This window comes from Nematolebias whitei, chromosome 3 (assembly GCF_014905685.2).
Source record: "Nematolebias whitei isolate Nwh7 chromosome 3, NemWhi1, whole genome shotgun sequence".
Lineage (NCBI taxonomy): Eukaryota > Metazoa > Chordata > Actinopteri > Cyprinodontiformes > Rivulidae > Nematolebias > Nematolebias whitei.
Genome location: NC_056500.1, coordinates 492,338 through 511,277, shown reverse-complemented (window position 1 = coordinate 511,277; position 18,940 = coordinate 492,338). Strand labels below are relative to the sequence as shown.

Below are 18,940 nucleotides of genomic sequence, written 5' to 3'. Positions count from 1 at the left end.
ATGACGATCCTCTCCTCCGGAGACGGGCAGGCTCATCTTCCCAGCTCCAGCTCAGCTGGTGACTCACAGAGGCCGTTCCATGACCCCAGCTGCGCGTAATCATGATGGCCCGACCCGCTTAGACAGGCGGGCAGAGACGGGTCTGCGACGAATGGTGGAAGCGATTTTAAAAAACATTTTACGTGTAAAAAAAATAATAATCATTTTTAAATCGCTTCAGCAATTTTTTAAAACATTTTTTGTATAAAAACAAAATATTATTTTATTTAAAAATCGCTTCCACCATCCGCCTGACTGCCGGGTGGGATCGGGATTCAGCCTTCATGATTACGTGCGGCCGGGGTCTGGCCACGTCCATCTGCGAGTCCCCATCTCCAGCTTCGCAGTGACCAGCGGAGCTCTGAGCACACAAGGCTGGTATCCGGAACCCGAGCCTCCGAGTCGGCACATCGAAGGATCTTCCACGGTGACCAGCTGAACTTGGAGCCGGGGAGATGACGCTCTGCCCAGCCTGGCGTTCCGAGGCTCCGGAGGGAGGATCGGGGTACACCAGCAGAGCTCCATCCAGCTTGCTCTGAATTATGTTGTCGGCCACCAAGCACAAAAAATGCCAGCACATCAGCATTAGACCAAGATGTTGTCAGTATTGTTGTTAAAATCTTTAAAATAAGTCCAGCCGCTGCTCCAGTCCAAGAAATTGCAAATGGCAGATTATTGTTTTGAAAAGTTTCTGAAGGATCCAGTGACTCCGCCAACGACTCCGCCCCCGACCAATCAGTGACCGACAGTGTTCTGACGTCACGTTTTTGTACCTCTTCGTACTGGTTAGAACCACAGAACCAAGGGTAATGAAAATAGTAACAGGTGCTAAGTACAGATACTAATGGAAAAGCCTCAGAACCGGGCCAAGTAGGGTACAGTCGGCCCGTACCAGTACTAATGGAAAAGGGGCATAAGTAGGGAGGCCCAGATTTCCCTCTCCCCAGCCACTTGGGCCAGCTCCTCCGGGGGAATCCCGAGGCGTTCCCAGGCCAGCCGAGAAACATAGTCCCTCCAACATGTCCTGGGTCTTCCTATGGGCCTCCTTCTGGTGGGACGTGTCCGGAACACCTCACCAGGGAGGCGTCCAGAAGACATCCTAAACAGATGCCCAAGCCACCTCAACTGGCTCCTCTCGACGTGGAGAAGCAGCAACTCTACTCTGAGTCCCTCCCGGATGATCGAGCTTCTCACCCTGTCTCTAAGGGAGAGCCCAGACACCCTGCGGAGAAAACTCATTTCGGCCGCTTGTATCCGAGATCTCATTCTTTTGGTCACAACCCAAAGCTCGTGACCATAGATGAGGGTAGGAATGTAGATTGATCGGTAAATTGAGAGCTTTGCCTTTTGACTCAGCTCTCTCTTCACCATGACAGACCTGTACAGCGCCTGCTTCACTGCTGATGCTGCACCTATCCACCTATCGATCTCACGCTCCATTTTTCCCTCATTCGTGAACAAGACCCCAGATACTTGAACTTCTCCACTTGGGGTAGGACCTCCTCCCTGACCCGGAGAGGGCACTCTACCCTTTTCCGTCTCAAGACCATGGCCTCGGATTTGGAGGAACTGATCTTCATCCCGGCCGCATCGCATTCGGCTGCGAACCGCTCCAGTGAAAGCTGTAGATCACGATCTGATGAAGCCAATAAGACCACATCATCTGCAAAAAGCATAGATGCAATCCTAAGGCCACCAAAATGGATCCCCTCAACACATTGGTTGTGCCTAGAAATTCTATCCATAAAAGTTATGAACAGAATCGGTGACAAAAGGCAACCTTGGCGGAGTCCAACTCTCACTGGGAACAAGCCCGACTTCCTGCCGGCGATGCGGACCAGGCTCTGACACCGGTCATACAGGGACCTAACAGCCCGTATCAAAGGGCCCGGTACCCCATACTCCCAGAGTACCCCACACAGGGTCCCCCGAGGAACGTGGTCGAACGCCTTCTCCAAGTCTACAAAGCACATGTAGACCAGTTAGGCAAACTCCCACGCACCCTCCAGGACCCTGCTGAGAGTGTAGAGCTGGTCCAGTGTTCCCACGGCCAGGACGAAAACCGCACTGCTCCTCCTGAATCCGAGGTTCGACTATCCGACGGACCCTCTTCTCCAGAACCCCCGAATAGACATTACCAGGGAGGCTTAAGAGCGTGATTCCCCTGTAGTTGGAACACACTCTACGGCCCCCCTTTTTGAATAGGGGGACAACCACCCCGGTCTGCCAATCCAGGGGAACTTCCCCCGATGTCCATGCAATATTGCAGAGTCGCATAAGCCAACACAACCCTACAAGATCCAGAGCCTTAAGGAACTCCGGGCGAATCTCATCCACCCCTGGGGCCCTGCCACCGAGGAGCTTTTTAACCACTTCGATGACCTCAGCACCAGAGATTGGAGGGCCCGACCCAGAGTCCCCAGGCTCCGCTTCCTCAGTGGAAGATGTGCCGGTGGGATTGAGGAGGTCGTCAAAGTATTCCGCCCACCTACCCACAACATCCCGAGTTGAGGTCAGCAGCACACCACTCCCACTATAAACAGTGTTGGTGGCATACCGCTTTACCCCCACTGAGATGCCGGATGGTGGACCAGAATCGCCTCGAAGCCGTGCGGAAGTCGTTCTCCATGGCCTCTCCAAACTCCTCCCATGCCCGAGTTTTTACCTCAGTGACCACCCAAGCCACATGTCGCCTGGACTGCCGGTACCCATCAGATGCTTCCGGGGTCCCACAGGCCAAAAAGGCCCGATAGGACTCCTTCTTCAGCCTGACAGCATCCCTCACCGACGGTGTCCACCATCGGGTTCGAGGGTTGCCGCCGCGACAGGCACGATAACCTTGCGGCCGCAGCTCCGGTAAGCTGCCTCGACAATAGAGGCATGAAACAGGGTCCACTCAGACTCAATGTCCCCCACCTCCCTTGGAACATGTTCAAAGTTCTCCCGGAGGTGGGAGTTAAAACTTTGTCTCACAGGAGACTCTGCCAGACGATCCCAGCAAACCCTCACAATACGTTTGGGTCTGCCAGGTCTGACCGGCATCCTCCCCCACCATCGGAGCCAACTCACCATCAGGTAGTGATCAGTGGACAGCTCCGCCCCTCTCTTCACATGAGTGTCCAAGACATGTGGCCGCAGATCAGATGAGACGATGACAAAGTCGATCATCGAACTGCGGCCTAGGGTGTCCTGGTGCCAAGAGTACAAATGGACACCCTTATGCTTGAACAAGGTGTTCGTTATTGACAATCCATGACGAGCACAGAAGTCCAACAACAGAACACCACTCTGGTTCAGATCAGGGGGGCCGTTCCTCCCAACCACACCCCTCCAGGTCTCACTGTCATTGCCCACATGAGAATTGAAGTCCCCCAGCAGAACAAGGGAGTCCCCAGGAGGTGCACTTTCCAGTACCCCCTTCAAGGACTCCAGAAAGGGCGGATAATCTGAACTGCCGTTTGGTGCATAAGCACAAACGACAGTAAGGACCCATCCCCCCACACGTAGGCGGAGGGAGGCCACCCTCTCATTCACTGGGGTGAACCCCAACACACAGGCACCAAGTTGGGGGGCAATAAGTATGCCCACTCCTGCTCTGCACCTCTCACCAGGGGAAATTCCAGAGTGGAAGAGTGTCCAGCCCCTCTCAAGGAAACTGGTTCCAGAGGCAGAGCCATGCGTAGAGGTGAGTCCGACTATTTCTAGCCGGAACCTCTCAGCCTCACACACCAGCTCAGGCTCCTTCCCCACCAGTGAGGTGACATTCTACATACCAATAGCCAGATTCTGTAGCCGAGGATCAGACTGCCAGGGTCCCTTCCCTCGGCCACCTCCCATCCCACATTGCACCTGACCCCTTTGGCCCCTCCCACAGGTGGTGAGCCCATGAGAAGGGGGACCAACGTCTCCTCTTCGGGCTGTGCCCGGCCGAGCTCCATGGGTAAAAGCCTGGCCACCAGGTGCTCGCCCGCGTGCCCCACCTCCAGGCCTGGCTCCAGAGTAGGGCCCCGGTGACCCACGTCCAGGCAAGGGAACATTAGGTCCATTTATATGTCTCATCATTGGGGTCTTTGGGCTGCACTTTGTCTGGTCCCTCACCTAGGACCTGTCTGCCATGGGTGACCCTACTAGGGGCATAAAGTCCCTGACAGCATAGCTCCTAGGATCATTGGGACACTCAAACCCCTCCACCACGGTAAGGTGGCAGCCCAGGGAGGGTTGAAATTGTGGTAACATCCTTATTTATAAAAAACTACAGAAAGTCATTACAGAGTTCAGTAGAGGCTTCCAGGCAGACAGGTTTTGTGTGGGGCCTTCAGGACAGAATCAATAGTTTTAAAAAGGACACGCAAATTATTATGACTGGACACAATAATGTCTGACAAGTGTTGTGTTTTGGCCTCTTTGATCATGTTCTGGTACTGACGTTGACAGTCCTTTAAAATGTGAAATGAAACCTCCAGTTCATCTTTTTTCCATCTCTGTTCTGCTCTGTGGCACTCCTCTCTGGCTGCAAGAGTTTTTTTTTTTCATTTATCCAGGGTTCAGATCTGGCTTTAGGCCACACAAGTTTAGATGAAGCTACATAGTCCAGAATGGTTTGACAGGAGGAGTCTGCACAGTTTGCAAAGTTGTAAAATTATCAACTAGATGATCTAAGTAACTGCTCTCTTATGTATTACTCTGCAAGACAGAGGAAAATGATGGAAGAGAATCTTTTAAAAAAAGTTCTGATAACCACCTGCTAAGGTGAAATTTACTCTGTGACTGTGTAGTTGTTTAATATAAACTTAAAGGTAATTAAAAATGGTCAGACACAACTGGAATTTGAGGAAATATTACTAAATTGTTAATCTCAATGCCATAGGTCAGAACTAGGTCAAATGTGTGATGATGAGAGTGAGTAGGTGCTTGGATGTTTTTGGTAAAACCAAGTGACTCTATTAAAATTTTAAAGGCTATGCTTGCACTATCACTTTCAACATCTACATGAATATTGAAATCTGTCATTATTATTATCAGTTCTAAACCCTCTTCACCTCTGTTAACTTTACTCTTCATCTTTCTGATCATCATGTCCTGGAAAGTCAAGGGCCATGTCACAGAGGGAGGTCCAGTTGCACCCCCCCCCCCCTGCCCGCCCCCCAGTCTGTTTTTATTTGTTCTGGAGTTCTGGACCCTCCAGTCAGCCGACCTGTAATCAGGCCATGGCTGACGGAGCTCAGTGAAGTCTGACGGTGTGATGATGGGATGTGAGCAGCTCGAGGGAATGGATGCTCAGGATGCAACTTGTTTACATGGAGACACAAAGTCTTTGTTGCTTTACAACCAAAGAAACACGACTACCTGCCGGACCCAGAGGCATTGTTGGGCTGCAGCCCACCCAAAGAGGCTGCAGCCCAGGATCTTCTTCATTCCACTGTTTAATGAACTTATTTACAGAGTTTAAATTAGTGTGTGTGTGTGTGTGTGTGTGTGTGTGGGGGGGTACTTTACAAATCTATAATGTATTTTACAATATAGTTTTAAATAACTTAAATAATAAGGCCTAGGTTTTTTTGAATTATGTAAATCTCCATTTAGCTTTTGTTGACTGTTTCTGTTCAGTGTCCTGAGATGACCTCTGGTGTGACATATAAATAAACTGAGTTGAATTATGTTTGAAATCTTACTTTAGCTGACGTCATTTGATAAATAATTATCTTAAAGTAATGTACGACATTATGAAAAAATATTATGTGTAAAAGTTATGCAAAAATCTTATTTCTTGTTTTAAATAGCTTTTTGAAGACTTCAATTTCAAGAAATGAAATTCAAGTCAAGTCAGATTTATTTATAGAGCACATTTAAAACAGAAACTGTTACCAAAGTGCTTAACAAAAATATCACAACATCAAATAAAAAGTAGCAAGATATATTTACAGCACATGGAATAAAAATATAAAACCAAAAACAATTAGAAACAATGAAATACTAAATCAGATCACGTTGTGTCAAGGAAATAATAACAAAAAGCATAAACTCAGTCAGAAACAATGAAATACTAAATCAGATCTGATGACCTTGTGTTAAATAGGAATAATACAAAAGCATAAACAGATTCAGCATCGATGAAAAACCAGATCTAAATCCGATCCCCCTGTGTTAAATGTCAGTGCGTACAGATGTGTCAGTGAGTCCAGATGTGTCAGTGACTACAGATGTGTCAGTGAGTACAGATGTGTCAGTGAGTACAGATGTTTTGAGGAGAGATTTAAAAGCAGAGACTGAGGTGGCCTGTCGAATGTTGATGGGCAGATTATTCCAGAGTTTAGGGCCCACGACTGAAAACACCCGATCTCCTCTGAGCTTCAGCTGGTTTTTGGTACGGCCAAAAGCATCTGGTCTGATGATCTCAAAGCCCGAGAAGGAGCATAAGGATGAAGAAGGTCAGAGAGGTATGATGGTGCAAGGCCGTTAATGCACTTGAATGTCAGCAGGAGAATTTTAAAATCAACTCTGACACGTACAGGAAGCCAGTGAAGAGAGGACAGAACCGGAGTAATGTGCTCAAACCTGTGAGTTCCTGTTAGTAGCTGAGCTGCAGCATTTTGTACGAGCTGGAGACGTGAAAGTGAAGCCTGACTAACCCCAACATAAAGTGAGTTACAGTAGTCCAGCCGGGTTGTAATAAATGCATGGACCAGTTTTTCAAGGTCAGATCTGGACAGAACGGACTTAAGCTTTGCTATCTGCCTTAGCTGAAAGAAGCTTTTTTGTAGAAGAGAGTTGATCTGTTTATTAAACTTAAAGTCCGAGTCTAACACTAACCCCGAGATTGGTAACCGACTGCTTTAGATGAGGCTGAAGGGAGTGCAGGTTTACAGGATCAGTGACAGTGGTAGAGCTTGGGTTAAACACAATGACCTCAGTCTTCTGATCATTAAAACTCAAGAAGTTTGCAGCCATCCAAGTCTTGATGTCATCAAGACATTTTAGCAAAGGGTGGATGGAGCAGGAACTGTTTGGTTTTAAAGGCAGATAGATCTGAGAATCATCGGCGTAACAGTGAAACGAAATACCATGTTTCCTCAGGATTGACCCCAAGGGGAGCAGATACAATGAGAACAGAAGGGGTCCAAGAATGGAGCCTTGTGGGACCCCACAGGAAAGAGGGACAGAAGCAGAAAAATGATTGTCAAAGTTAACACAGAAACTCCTGTCACCCAGATATGAACGGAACCATTCTAGCGCCACCCCTGTAATCCCAACCCAGTGTTCTAGCCGAGACATACTATGCTGTGATCAACAGTGTCAAATGCAGCGGTAAGGTCGAGGAGTACCAGGATCACAGACTGACCAGAGTCATTTGCTAGCAGAATGTCATTACAGACCCTTACTAAAGCTGTCTCGGTGCTGTGCAGTTGTTTAAATCCTGACTGAAAAATCTCAAAAATTCCATTTACATTCAAAAACTTGGTTAGTTGACTAAAAAATATTTTCTCCAAGATTTTAGAAAGAAATAAAAGTTTTGAGATTGGCCTGAAGTTTGAACAAGCTGCAGGGTCAAGTCCGGGTTTTTCAATTAATGGAGTTACCACTGCATGTTTTAAAACATCAGGGAACACACCTGTCCCTGTTGCAGTTTAAATGCAGTTTAAATTTTGCAGGAGGAAAAAGCTCAGTTGTCTGCTGCTTCTTAAAACAACTCCAATCTGCAAAGTTTCATTGAGCTCTGCAAATTTCAACATTAATCTCAATCTGTTTCACTTTACAAGATCATGATGCTACAGCTGGCTGCTGCTGCTGCTCTTTGTGGTTATAAAACCATTAATTTATGTCAATAACCTTGAACTGAAGGATTAACAGAGGTGAAGAGGGTTTAGAAAATAACCTCCACCACAAAAGATAATTGTTCATTTACACGGAACCCCCATCTCAAAATAGCTGGACCATCCCTTTAAACAAAAAAACTGTAAATTAATTCTACAATGAGCTAAAGCCCAAAGTGCAATGCACACATTTGAACAAACCCAGATTTGATGATTCTGAGATTCAGAGGTGGTTCTTGCCTTCCTCTTGCTTTTATGACGTAACTGTTTTTTAACACTAACCTGGAGCTGGGAGCCTCCACACCTGTACTCTGTGGGAACTCTGTTCAGATCTGGACTCTGTGGGAACTCTGTCGAGACCTGGACTCTGTAGGAACTGTTTTTCTGTTTGCTCTTGATGAGGATGGATGCTTTTTCCTCCTGCTCCTGCCTCCCTCTTGCGTTGCTCTTTGCCTCTCACTACACATCCTCTGAATTGTAAAGTATGGATCTGGTCAGCTGGTCTCTCTACGCAATTGATACAATTGTCTCAATGAGAAGACACGGTGAAGGAGATCCCTCATGCCCTGAAGGGACACTATATCTGGACTGCCTGTGGACAGTTGAAGATGGTGTGTTTGTCTGTATTGTCTGTTGAGGATGTAGAAGATGCGTACACAACTGGATTTATGATAACAGGATTTCTGCTTTTTGGAGTTGGCGGGTATCTGGCATATCGACAAATTTGAAAGATGGGGGTAGTGGTTCTGGCAATTGTGAGGTTGCCGGCCTTGTATGAAGGAATGTATCAAGCAGTAAGCTCTCAGGAGCCCTTTATACGGCACGTATATTGAGTGCATCTGCAGCTTTCTCTCTGCGGTTCGGCTGATCATTTACACAAGACCAGTGGCCCTCCTCTTTGAATCCGGAGGTTTCTGAACCCAACTTCCAGAGTGGAGGTTTTTCTCTGACCCCCCCGCTGATGATGTAAACATCTCCCGCTGAGGCTTTGTGTTAAACCACATGTGCACACGCGGTCGGACAGACGACATATTTCTATCAACATGGCGGCCGACACACTGCTTTCTGAACTACGACTGATGGAATATATTTTTCATCTCATAGTTAATCTACGTCAGATTCCAGCTGCTGTGACCAACATCTGTGTTGGAAGAGACACAGTTGGATCCAGTTCTGATGTCTCTGTTTATAGAACGAGGCCGTGCACACATCGCGCTGCACTATAACATACTAAATGTGATAAATAACATTTTAATAGTAATAAACAGTATTTATGTTAGTGTGAGATATAATGAAGCTCTGAGCTAAATGAAGCTATCTGGACATTATGGAATTCAAATTTTAAATGATGCTAAACATAAAGCGTGAACATTAAAGTTGAAAATGAAGACATCAGGTTTAATTTTTATTTATTTATTCAACACCACAAACTGTATGTCACACAAACACTGATAATTAAACTGAACACACTATTAAAAACAAGTTAACTGTAAACTGCGTTAATGAACTGGAGGACTCTTGTTTTCATCCTGGATGTTCTACGTTGTTCATCTGGCTCGTTCAGGAAGTCACTCCTTTGATTAATGCAGCTTAAAACATTGACTGGATTGAACAGAGGGGAATTTTAAATAAATAGTTCATCCAACATCTCTGTCTTCGACGTCCTCCTGCTCTGCACCTGGGCCGAGCCTCGTTCAGAACCGGTCCACCTGGTGGGAAGACAGCTTCTTCTTCTTTCAAGAAAAATAAAAACTCAGTTGGTTGTTGTGGGATCGAAGTAAACACAAGCTAACATTATTAAGAACATTTGATTTACCTGCTGTCAATCAGCTGCTGATTATCACGGAGTAAAGTCCGACATCGTCGACTCGGTTCTGGTCCACTCAGCGACCGGTGTGGAGCTGTTAGACAAAGCGGTCCCGCTTGGTGTCAAATCTGCCGACTCTTATCCAAAATCCAACTTTAACTTGTTGTTACGTTGTTGTTAGCTGTTTAGCTCACAGGAAAGAAGCGTGCCGAGGCAGCACGCATGCGCATTAGGTGAAGGTACAAAACTCACACCGCGATCTAATGACCCGGCATGGTAACTACAGTGGATTTGGGAGGGCGGGGGGGAATCCTACGGATGCATGTAAACCCAAAATCCGACCGTTTCAACGCAAATCTTTTCCTCTAATTATCTAATTAATTAACTAATTAACTAATTAGAAGCTCTCCCCCCCCCCCCCCCATCACTCCCTTCCTGAGAACATCTGTGGATCTGTGTCAGAGTAGAGCTGCTGATTGACTCTGTGCCATCTTATCAAGACAATGGAACTTTCTGGCAGTGTCCACGGACAAACTCACTGCCCTTGTCGGCCCTCATGCATAAATGTATTATGATGTCATCAGTATGTTGCTGTTTCATGTGCTGAGATCTTTTTTTTTTTGCAGACTGCGTCACGTCTAGGACACAGTGAGAGAGTGGATCTTTTTTACACCTACTCTCCCCCTAGTGTTTCTTTTTCTTACCTGAAAAACAGGCCTGCACCTCTCGAGGCCGGCGGCTTCAGTCACCCCCATCTCTCCATGTCTGTTTATCTCGGACGGGCTGTACTGTACTTTCATTTCTATGCCGATGATTGCCAAATTTACTTCCCCCTGAGGCACAGAGGCACACGCTCTATTCAGCCTCTTCTTGACTGCCTGGCTGACATCCGGGACTGGATGGCTTTAAACTTCTTAAGCTTCAATGAGAAGAAGTCTGAAGTCATGCTGTTCCATCCCAGTGGCTCACTCATGAACCATGACATTGACCTTTTCTCTCTAGCCCCGCTAGAGAAACAAAAGGTCACTAATCTGGGGGTGATAATGGACCCGTCCTTAAAACTCAACAGTCACGTAAACATGATGGTCAAATCCTGTTTTTTTTTCAGCTGAGACGGCTGTCTAAGCTGAAGCCTATACTCTCCAAAAAGAACCTTGAGACAGTGATCCACGCCTTCATAACATCTAGGCTTGATTACTGCAATTCACTTCTGTTTGGAATCAGTCAGTCCTCCATTGCTCGTCTACAACTGGTCCAAAATGCTGCAGCCCGATTTTTAACTGGTACAGGCTATAGAGAGCACATCACGCCAGTTTTGGCCTCCCTGCACTGACTACCCATTCACCTTCGGATCCATTTCAAAACTCTCATGTATGTTTTTAAATCACTGAACAGTTCCGCCCCATCCTATCTCACTGATCTTCTGCAGCCATATGTCCCACCGCGCTCTCTGAGGTCAGCAGACCAGATGCTTCTCTCAGTCCCAGAAACCCGTCGTAAGCTCAGAGGTGACAGGGCTTTCTCTGTTGCAGGTCCACGACTGTGGAATGAGTTGCCACTGAGTGTCCGGCAGGCTCCCACACTATCAGTCTTTAAGTCTCGCTTGAAGACCCACTTCTATTCGCTTGCCTTTAACACGGTGTGATTTGTTTTGGTCCGGTCTGTTCTCTACTCTGTTGGCCATTTTAGTTAGCTCCTGCTGCTATTTGTATCTGTATTTTTATTTTATGTTTTCCTGTCTGCTGTGCATGTTTGTTACTTTTGTACAGCACTTTGGTTGGCCTTGTTGCTGTTTTAAGTGCTATATAAATAAATTGGTATGGTATGGTATGGTACTGAAATATAATTTTGTTGTGCTTTGGTGCAATGACAATAAAGCTGATTCTGATTCTGAACTTTATCCATTTCTGGACTCTGTGGGAACTCTATCCGGACCTGGATTCTGTGGGAACTCTAACACCTTCCTGTTTAAATGCAGGTGAGAAGTGTCAGCAGCCACATATAAAGCTCCTTCCAGCACCTGGTGAATCAGTGACAGCAAGGTTTTCACTCGGAGACTTGGACCAGAACCGGCCACATCAAGACACTTTGTTTCTTTTTCTGTCAGACTAAATCTTTAACTGTTTAAATATATTTTATTAATTTGGAATTTTTAGCTCGTGTGAGTAACGCTGTTTGTTGGTTCAGACGATGACTTTCTTCAGCTTTGTGTTTTTGTCCAGTTGTGCAGCTGCATCTGTCGGGCTCCCTCAACTTGTGGAAAAGGCCAGGGTTGATTTGGAGTCCTCTGCCATTGGACCAGAAGAACCTTTTCAAGCTCGAGTCAAGGTCGTGCAGCTGGACCCTCATTCCCTGGCCCATTCTGGATTCTTCAGAAAAGGTCTCACCCAGAGAAGAGCCCTTTCCCACAGCTCCAGACCACTCTTCCCTTTGTTCCTGTCCCAGGGCCGACCAGGTCCGGCTCCAGCTGTCAAGGCCCCTGTGAGTCCATCGCAAAACCTGATGGCCACGGAGCTGAAGAAGAAAGGTCTGCAGATGTGGCAAAAAGTGGCAGAAAAAAAAGAAAAGATGTCTCTGCCTGTCAGCTTGAAAGAGAGCAAACAAACATGTACTTCAGTGCCTTTTACCCAGGTAGGACCTTTTCAGAAACATATAACAGTTCAAAACAAGGTCAAAGTTTACTCATAGAGCTCCTCTGTGCTGAACCCCCCCCCCCCCCCCCCCCGGTCTTCCTCCCAGCATGTGACAGCACACGGATGCCAAACGGTGATGGTCCACAACAAGCTGTGTTTCGGTCAGTGCAGCTCCCTCTTTGTCCCTTCCCAGGGGGAGTCTGCCGAGCTGAGTCGAGAAATGGGGGCCTTCCACCGCCGGGGCCCCTGCTCCCGCTGTGCTCCCTCCAGAGCCCACACCATCCCTGTGCTTCTGCAGTGTGGAGCCGTGAGCCGGGAGGAGCGAGTGATGGTGGTGGAGGAGTGCAGGTGTGAGACGAGCCGGGAGGAGAGAAGCACCGAGGCTGCTGCACATCTGGAACCATCTGTAAAAACAACACTGGAAAGGTCACGGACAATGAATATCTTACCTGCTGTAGAAAGATTTTAGAAAAACCTGAGTTTAGAGAAATAGTTTATTTCTGCAGAAACCAACAAGCTAACAGAAGGTGGAGCCAAGAGCAAAGATGATTTCTGCTTTCTTACAACTCCAAACTCAAGTTTTATACAAAGACTAACAAATATTTTTATAACTGTTACTTTTACATTCCTCGCTTATTCCAGCAGAAATATTATGAATGCCATGCCCGAACCTTCACCAGGTGTTTGTGCTGACAAATAATCATAAAATTATCTGTGAATATTGAAATTAGTGAAACAAATGAGGCCGTAAACGTTCATAACAGCTTTAAAATGACAGCAATTCATTGTGTGGCCTCCTCTGACTAGGCTTTAGCTCATCCCTTTAAACAGAATTGTTTTTCTTCCTTCGGCTGCTCCCTGCTTCAGGTGTTGCCACAGTGAACTAACTCACACCAAAGACTTGGCAATTGTTACGCCACATGCCCTTCCTGACCAACCACAGACCACCGAGCTACCACAGCCCTCTGTGTGGAGCAGAGAGCTGTCATGTTGGGTGCTCGGAGGAGCAGATGGTGGGGGTTAAGTGCCTTGCTCAAGGGCCCAGAATGGTGCAAATGAGGATGGAGGCAGGTGTGGGTGCTTCGCCTATCACCACCCATATTTTGATGTTGTCTGTACCGGGAGTTGAACCGGCGATCTTCCGATCACAGACCCACCTTCTGTAACCTCTGCACCACCACCTCATCCCTTTAGTCAAAATTAAATGCTTCAAACTGAGATTAGTCAAAGAGCTATTTACAACAGGTAAGATACTGTTTATAACCTTTCCAGAAAACTCCAGTTCTAAATTACTGGTATCAAAAGACAGGAAAGATTTTATTAGTAACTTTTAAAGCAACAAGCCTTCATTTTTTCATAAATTGTTTGTCTCTGCTCTTTGTATTCGTGTGTGTAACAGTGTGTGTGTGTGTTATCTGGATTTAATACAGTCTGAACTTCTAATTCTGTATTAAATATTCTGGTGGGCCATTCCATCATCGCTCGTTGACAAATGATCAGTATGTTGGTCATGCGTTTATTTGTTTTGTTGCAACCTAAAATGATTAGCATCATATAAAGTGAAATACTTTGTGTTGTCATTAAAATGTCCTCTTTCCCAATTACCTTTGTGCCTGAACTCATTACTTTCCTGCTCATGCCGTTAGGTTTACAAGTACAACTTACTTTGCATGCAAAGCTCAAATAAAACCACAAAGAGCCTTTATGTTCTCATTTTCCCTCTTTCTTTTATTCCACACCTCCTTCATATTCAAACATTGGAGTGTCAGATCCCATGTTTTATTAAAAAGACATGTTCAGTCGACTTTTAGAACATGGCACTTAAGTCTGAAAGCTCCCAAATTGAAGAGCAAACAAGCTATTAAGCGCGGGTGCTCAACGGTAAGCAAACATAATTGTTTCAGCATGGACTCCTGAATTATGTAAATTATGTATAGGTGCCACCTATTCTCATGCCCAATGTCTCTTCAGAGTGGTGGTCGGAATTTGAACGACCTTCAACACAGATGTACTTGAGCAAGCACGCATGTGTGATTATGTGTGTACAAGCTTTTATTTTTCCAGTTAAGGCCCATAAAACCCATTATTCATTTATACCCTGGCACCTGGCTCTGGTAAAGTGAACTCATCCCAACATTCCCAGAGGAGCATAAAGAATGAGGCTCTTTATGTTGGCCTTGGCATGTGGTAAAAACAACCGCTTTGGATGGACTTTGGATGGACGTCTCATTGAACCCCGTGGATTCCATTCATGTGAGTAGCATCTCAGGTGGATGGCTGTATTTTCCAAGACTGATGTGACAAATATTTACGCAGGTCTTAACTGTGAAGAATCAGGGTAGGGGGAGTGCTTTTAATCAAGTTCTGCTATTTTCCTGATTATGAGCTGGGAGGAAGCTCCGAGGGCCGTCATTGAATCCTGTTGGTCAGCTCTAATTCTTTACAACGAGCAGGAATGTTCACAAAATGCTGCCATTTGAGATAACCAGTGTGTGTTATGGTATACTGCAAAAAATGTCTTTTATATATATTTTTGTGGAAGAAAGTGCATTAAAATGAAAAAATGGGTGTAGTGGAGGGAGGCTGTTAATTGAACAAACAAGGTGCACAAGAGTGCGCCACTTTGCAAGACAGATGTTGCCCTTCACGTTGTGGGATCCGGCGGAGCACTCCTTGTTCATTAAGGATGGCCTGGTTCCCATGCTGAGCAAAAGAAGGAGGCTTGCAGCCAAGTTTAGTGTCTGTGGGATCAGCCCAGCGACGCAGGGTGCTAAGTGGCCTAGTTAGCGCTTTAAAACGCACAATGAGCGGCCTGCTTTCTCACTGTGTGTGTGTGTGTGTGTGTGTGTGTGTCAGACGTGGAAAAGGATGGGAGATGCAGGGATGAGGTGGGCTCGTAATATCTGTTCAGAGTGGATGAATACTTAGATACTTGTATACTGTTTCTTTTTATAATTTATATGTTTTTTGCTATTGTTGGATGTAATTGAGTACATAATTTCGTTCCACCTCATGTACCACATGTGATGAATGACAATAAAAAACCTTGAAGGTCATCAAGTTGTCATCATGACGCAATTCAACTGGAAAAGTTTTATGTGCATAAATGTTTCATTCACTCTGTTTTTCTGCATGATCTTTGCAGTCTATCTACTTCTTCATTCTTTGTGATAATTTAGCAGTTCATAAAAAAATCAACTCATTCAGGAGACGGGTGGGATGACTTTTTGGTAACTTTTATACTTTTCAAAATATTTATATTTAATTATTTTATTTATTTTCCCCATAAAAATATGTTGGGATCTCTTCAATTATCTAAAACCATTTCTCTTCAAATGTATCTCTCATTATATAAATTATATCTCTAACAGGTCTCTCTTGTAAATGAGTCTTCGAGGCTCAATGGGAACTAACCTGTAGAAATAAAAGTTGAATGAAAAAAGAAATCTGCCTAATACTTTTTATTATTCCTATGCTAATTTTAGCATAGTGGGCCATGTTCCGCACCTCGCTTGTTGAGGTAGCTGCCTTGAGCTGTGGCTGCATGGTTGTCGGTGCTTGTCACAATGACCATCCACGAACTCGGTGGTGGACAACCCGAGTTAGGGAGGCTGTCAAAGCTGAAGAAGGAGTCCTATCGGGCCTTTTTGGCTAGTGGGACTCTGGAAGCAGCTGAGGATTACCGGAGGGCCAAGTGGTCAGAAGCATTGACTGTTTCTAAGGTAAAAGCTCGGATGTGGGAGGAGTTTGGTGAGACCTTGGATAACGACTCTCGGTCAGCTCCGAGTAGATTCTGGCAAACCATCAGATGGCTGAGGAGGGGAAAGCAGCACTTTACTAACACTGTATTCAGTGAAGGAGGGCTGCTGTTGACCTCAACCAGTGATGTCGTCGGGAGGTGGAAGGAATACTTCTCGGACCTTCTGAATCCCACCAGCACGTTTTCCATGGAGGAAGTGGAGTCAGGGGACTTTGGGGTTGATTCATCCATAACTGTGGCTGAAGTCGCCAAGATAGTTAAAAAGCTCCAAGGCGGCAGGGCTCCAGGATTGGATCAGATTTGTCGATTTCCTTAAGGCTCTGGATGTTGTGGGGCTGTCTTGGTTGACACGCCTTTGCAACGTCACGTGGGCATCGGGGGCAGTGCCACTGTATTGGCAGACTGGGGTGGTGGTTCCCCTCTTCAAAATTGGGGACCGGAGGGTGTGCTCCAATTATAGGGCATCACTCTCCTTAGCCTCCCTGGTAAGGTCTATTTAGGGGTACTAGAGAAGAGAGTCTGATCGTTGGTCGAACCTCAGATCCAGGAGGAACAATGTGAGTTCTGTCCTGGCCATGGAACACTGGATCAGCTCTTTACCCTCACTAGGGTCCTCGAGGGGACATGGGAGTTTGTTCATCCAGTCTACATGTGTTTGTGGATTTCGAGAAGGCATTCCACCGTGTTCCTTGGGGTACACTGTGGGGGGTGCTCTGTGAGTTTGGGATTGGAGGCCTGTTGCTACAGGCTGTTCAGTCCCTATACAAGCGGTGTGAGAGCTTGGTTCGCATTGCCGGCAGTAAGTCGGACCCCTTCAGGGTGGGAGTTGGACTCTGCCAGGACTGCCCGTTGTCACTGATTCTGTTTATAACTTTTATGGACAGAATTTCTCTGTGCAGCCAGTGGGCGGAGAACTTTCAATTCGGTGGTATCAGGAGTCCATCTCTGCTCTTTGCAGATGATGTGGTCCTGTTGGCTCATCGTGCCGTAATCTTCTGCTCTCAATGGAGAGGTTCGCAGCCGAGTGTGAAGCAGCAGGGATGAGAATCAGCACCTCCAAATCTGAGGCCATGGTCCTCAACCGGGAAAGGGTGGATTGATCTTTTCAGGTCGAGGGTGAGGTTCTGCCTCAAGTGGAGGAGTTCAAGTATCTCGGGGTTTTGTTCACGAGTGAAGGAAGAACTAAGCATGAGATTGACAGACGCATTGGTGCAGCATCTGCTGTATTACAGACTCTGTACCGGTCCATTGTGGTGAAGAGAGAGCTGAGCTGTAAGGCAAAACTCTCTGTTTACCGGTCAGTCTGCGTTCCTTCCCTCACCTATGGTCACGAACTCTGGGTAGTGACCGAAAAAATGAGATCATGGATACAGGTGGTTGAAATGAGTTTCCTCCGCAGGGTAGCTGGACTCTCCCTTAGAGATAGGATGAGAAGTTCGATTATCAGGAGAGACTCAGACTAGGACCACTGCTCCTCCACATCGAGAGGAGCCAGTTGAGGTGGTTCGGGCATCTGGTAAGGATGCCTCCTGGACACCTCCCTAGGGAGGTGCTTCGGGCATGTCCGACTGGGAGGAGACCCTGGGGAAGACCCATGACACGCTGGAGAGATTATGTCTCTCAGTTGGCCTGGGAAAACCTTGGAATCCTCCCAGAAGAGCTGGAAAAGGCTGTGGAAAGAGATGTCTGGACCTCCCTGCTCAAGCTGCTGCCCCCATGCCCAACTTTGGAACAAGCGGAATATAATGAATTGATGGATGGAATTTTCTTTTAACTTTTCTTTTAACTAGTGTTTTGCCAATTTTAGCTTCTAGCTAGCTTTTTGATATCCTGATGCATGCTCAATAATCCAGGTAGAAAAATCTAAAAAAGTTAAATCTGGTCCTCTGGACATTCAAAAAAACAAAACAAAGCAAAACAACAAAACATGTAGGAACGTTTCGTCTCTCATCCGAGAGACTTCCTCAGTCTGAGGAGTTGTATTCAGCTCAGTCTCTTAAATAGCACCTTCTCAGAGTGGATCAACCTGTTTTGCTGCTGACAACCAAAACCAGCTGATCACATGCTCAAGAAGGACCATCAGCCTAACAATGGATCATTAGCACACTGATGGCTGTATACTATACACAGAGGGCTGAGTGATACTAGCAATCACAGCATTGTAAGAGCCAGAATCAAAGTTTCAGCCTGCCTCAGCAATGCCAAACCACCACCTTCCAACATCAGTAGAGAGGAGAGGGACGCACTCACCACTCTTAGCAAGGACAAAAACATCATCATTCTCCCAGCAGACAAAGGAAGGTGCACAGTGATTTTGAACCAGAAAGACTATCATGAGAAAGTTATGACACTCCTTAGTGACTTAAACACTTATGAACCTCTGAAAAGAGATTCAGGAAGTGGTTACAAGAAGAAATTGATAGATTGCCTGAAAATTTTGGAGCAGGACAAGGCTATTGACCGTTTTCTGTACCACAGACTGTACCCAGGGGAGGCCACACCTAGTCTGTATGGTTTACCTAAAATCCACAAACAAGGTGTACCTTTAAGACCAATTGTTAGCATGATTAACTCTGTCACTTACAATGTTTCCAAATATCTGGCGTCTGTACTCATCCCTTTAGTTGGCAGCTCAGAACACCACATAAAGAACACCATGGACTTTGTGGATAAGGTGAGGGATGTCATCATGGAGACTGATGAAACAATGGTCTCTTTTGATGTCACATCACTCTTTACATGCATTCCTGTTGATGATGCAGTAGAGGTGGTCAGTTTAAAATTAAAATCAGACACCACTCTGAGCAGCAGGACCACGCTTTCCACAGAACAACTGTGTCAACTCTTGAAACTGTGCCTGCAGTCAACCTACTTCACATATGGGGAGCAA

The 18,940-nt window shown here is 46.1% G+C and overlaps 1 protein-coding gene across 1 annotated transcript in view; it reads left to right on the top strand.

Moving 5' to 3' along the window:
* Positions 1 to 11,847: 11,847 nt before the first annotated feature.
* Positions 11,848 to 18,940, top strand: part of dand5 (DAN domain family, member 5) — a 13,750-nt gene continuing 6,657 nt past the window's right edge. Inside the window, exons 1-2 of the mRNA XM_037697756.1 lie at positions 11,848 to 12,288; positions 12,397 to 12,696. Of these exons, the coding sequence (XP_037553684.1) occupies positions 11,848 to 12,288; positions 12,397 to 12,696 (741 nt within the window). The remainder of the gene's footprint in view (positions 12,289 to 12,396; positions 12,697 to 18,940) is intronic.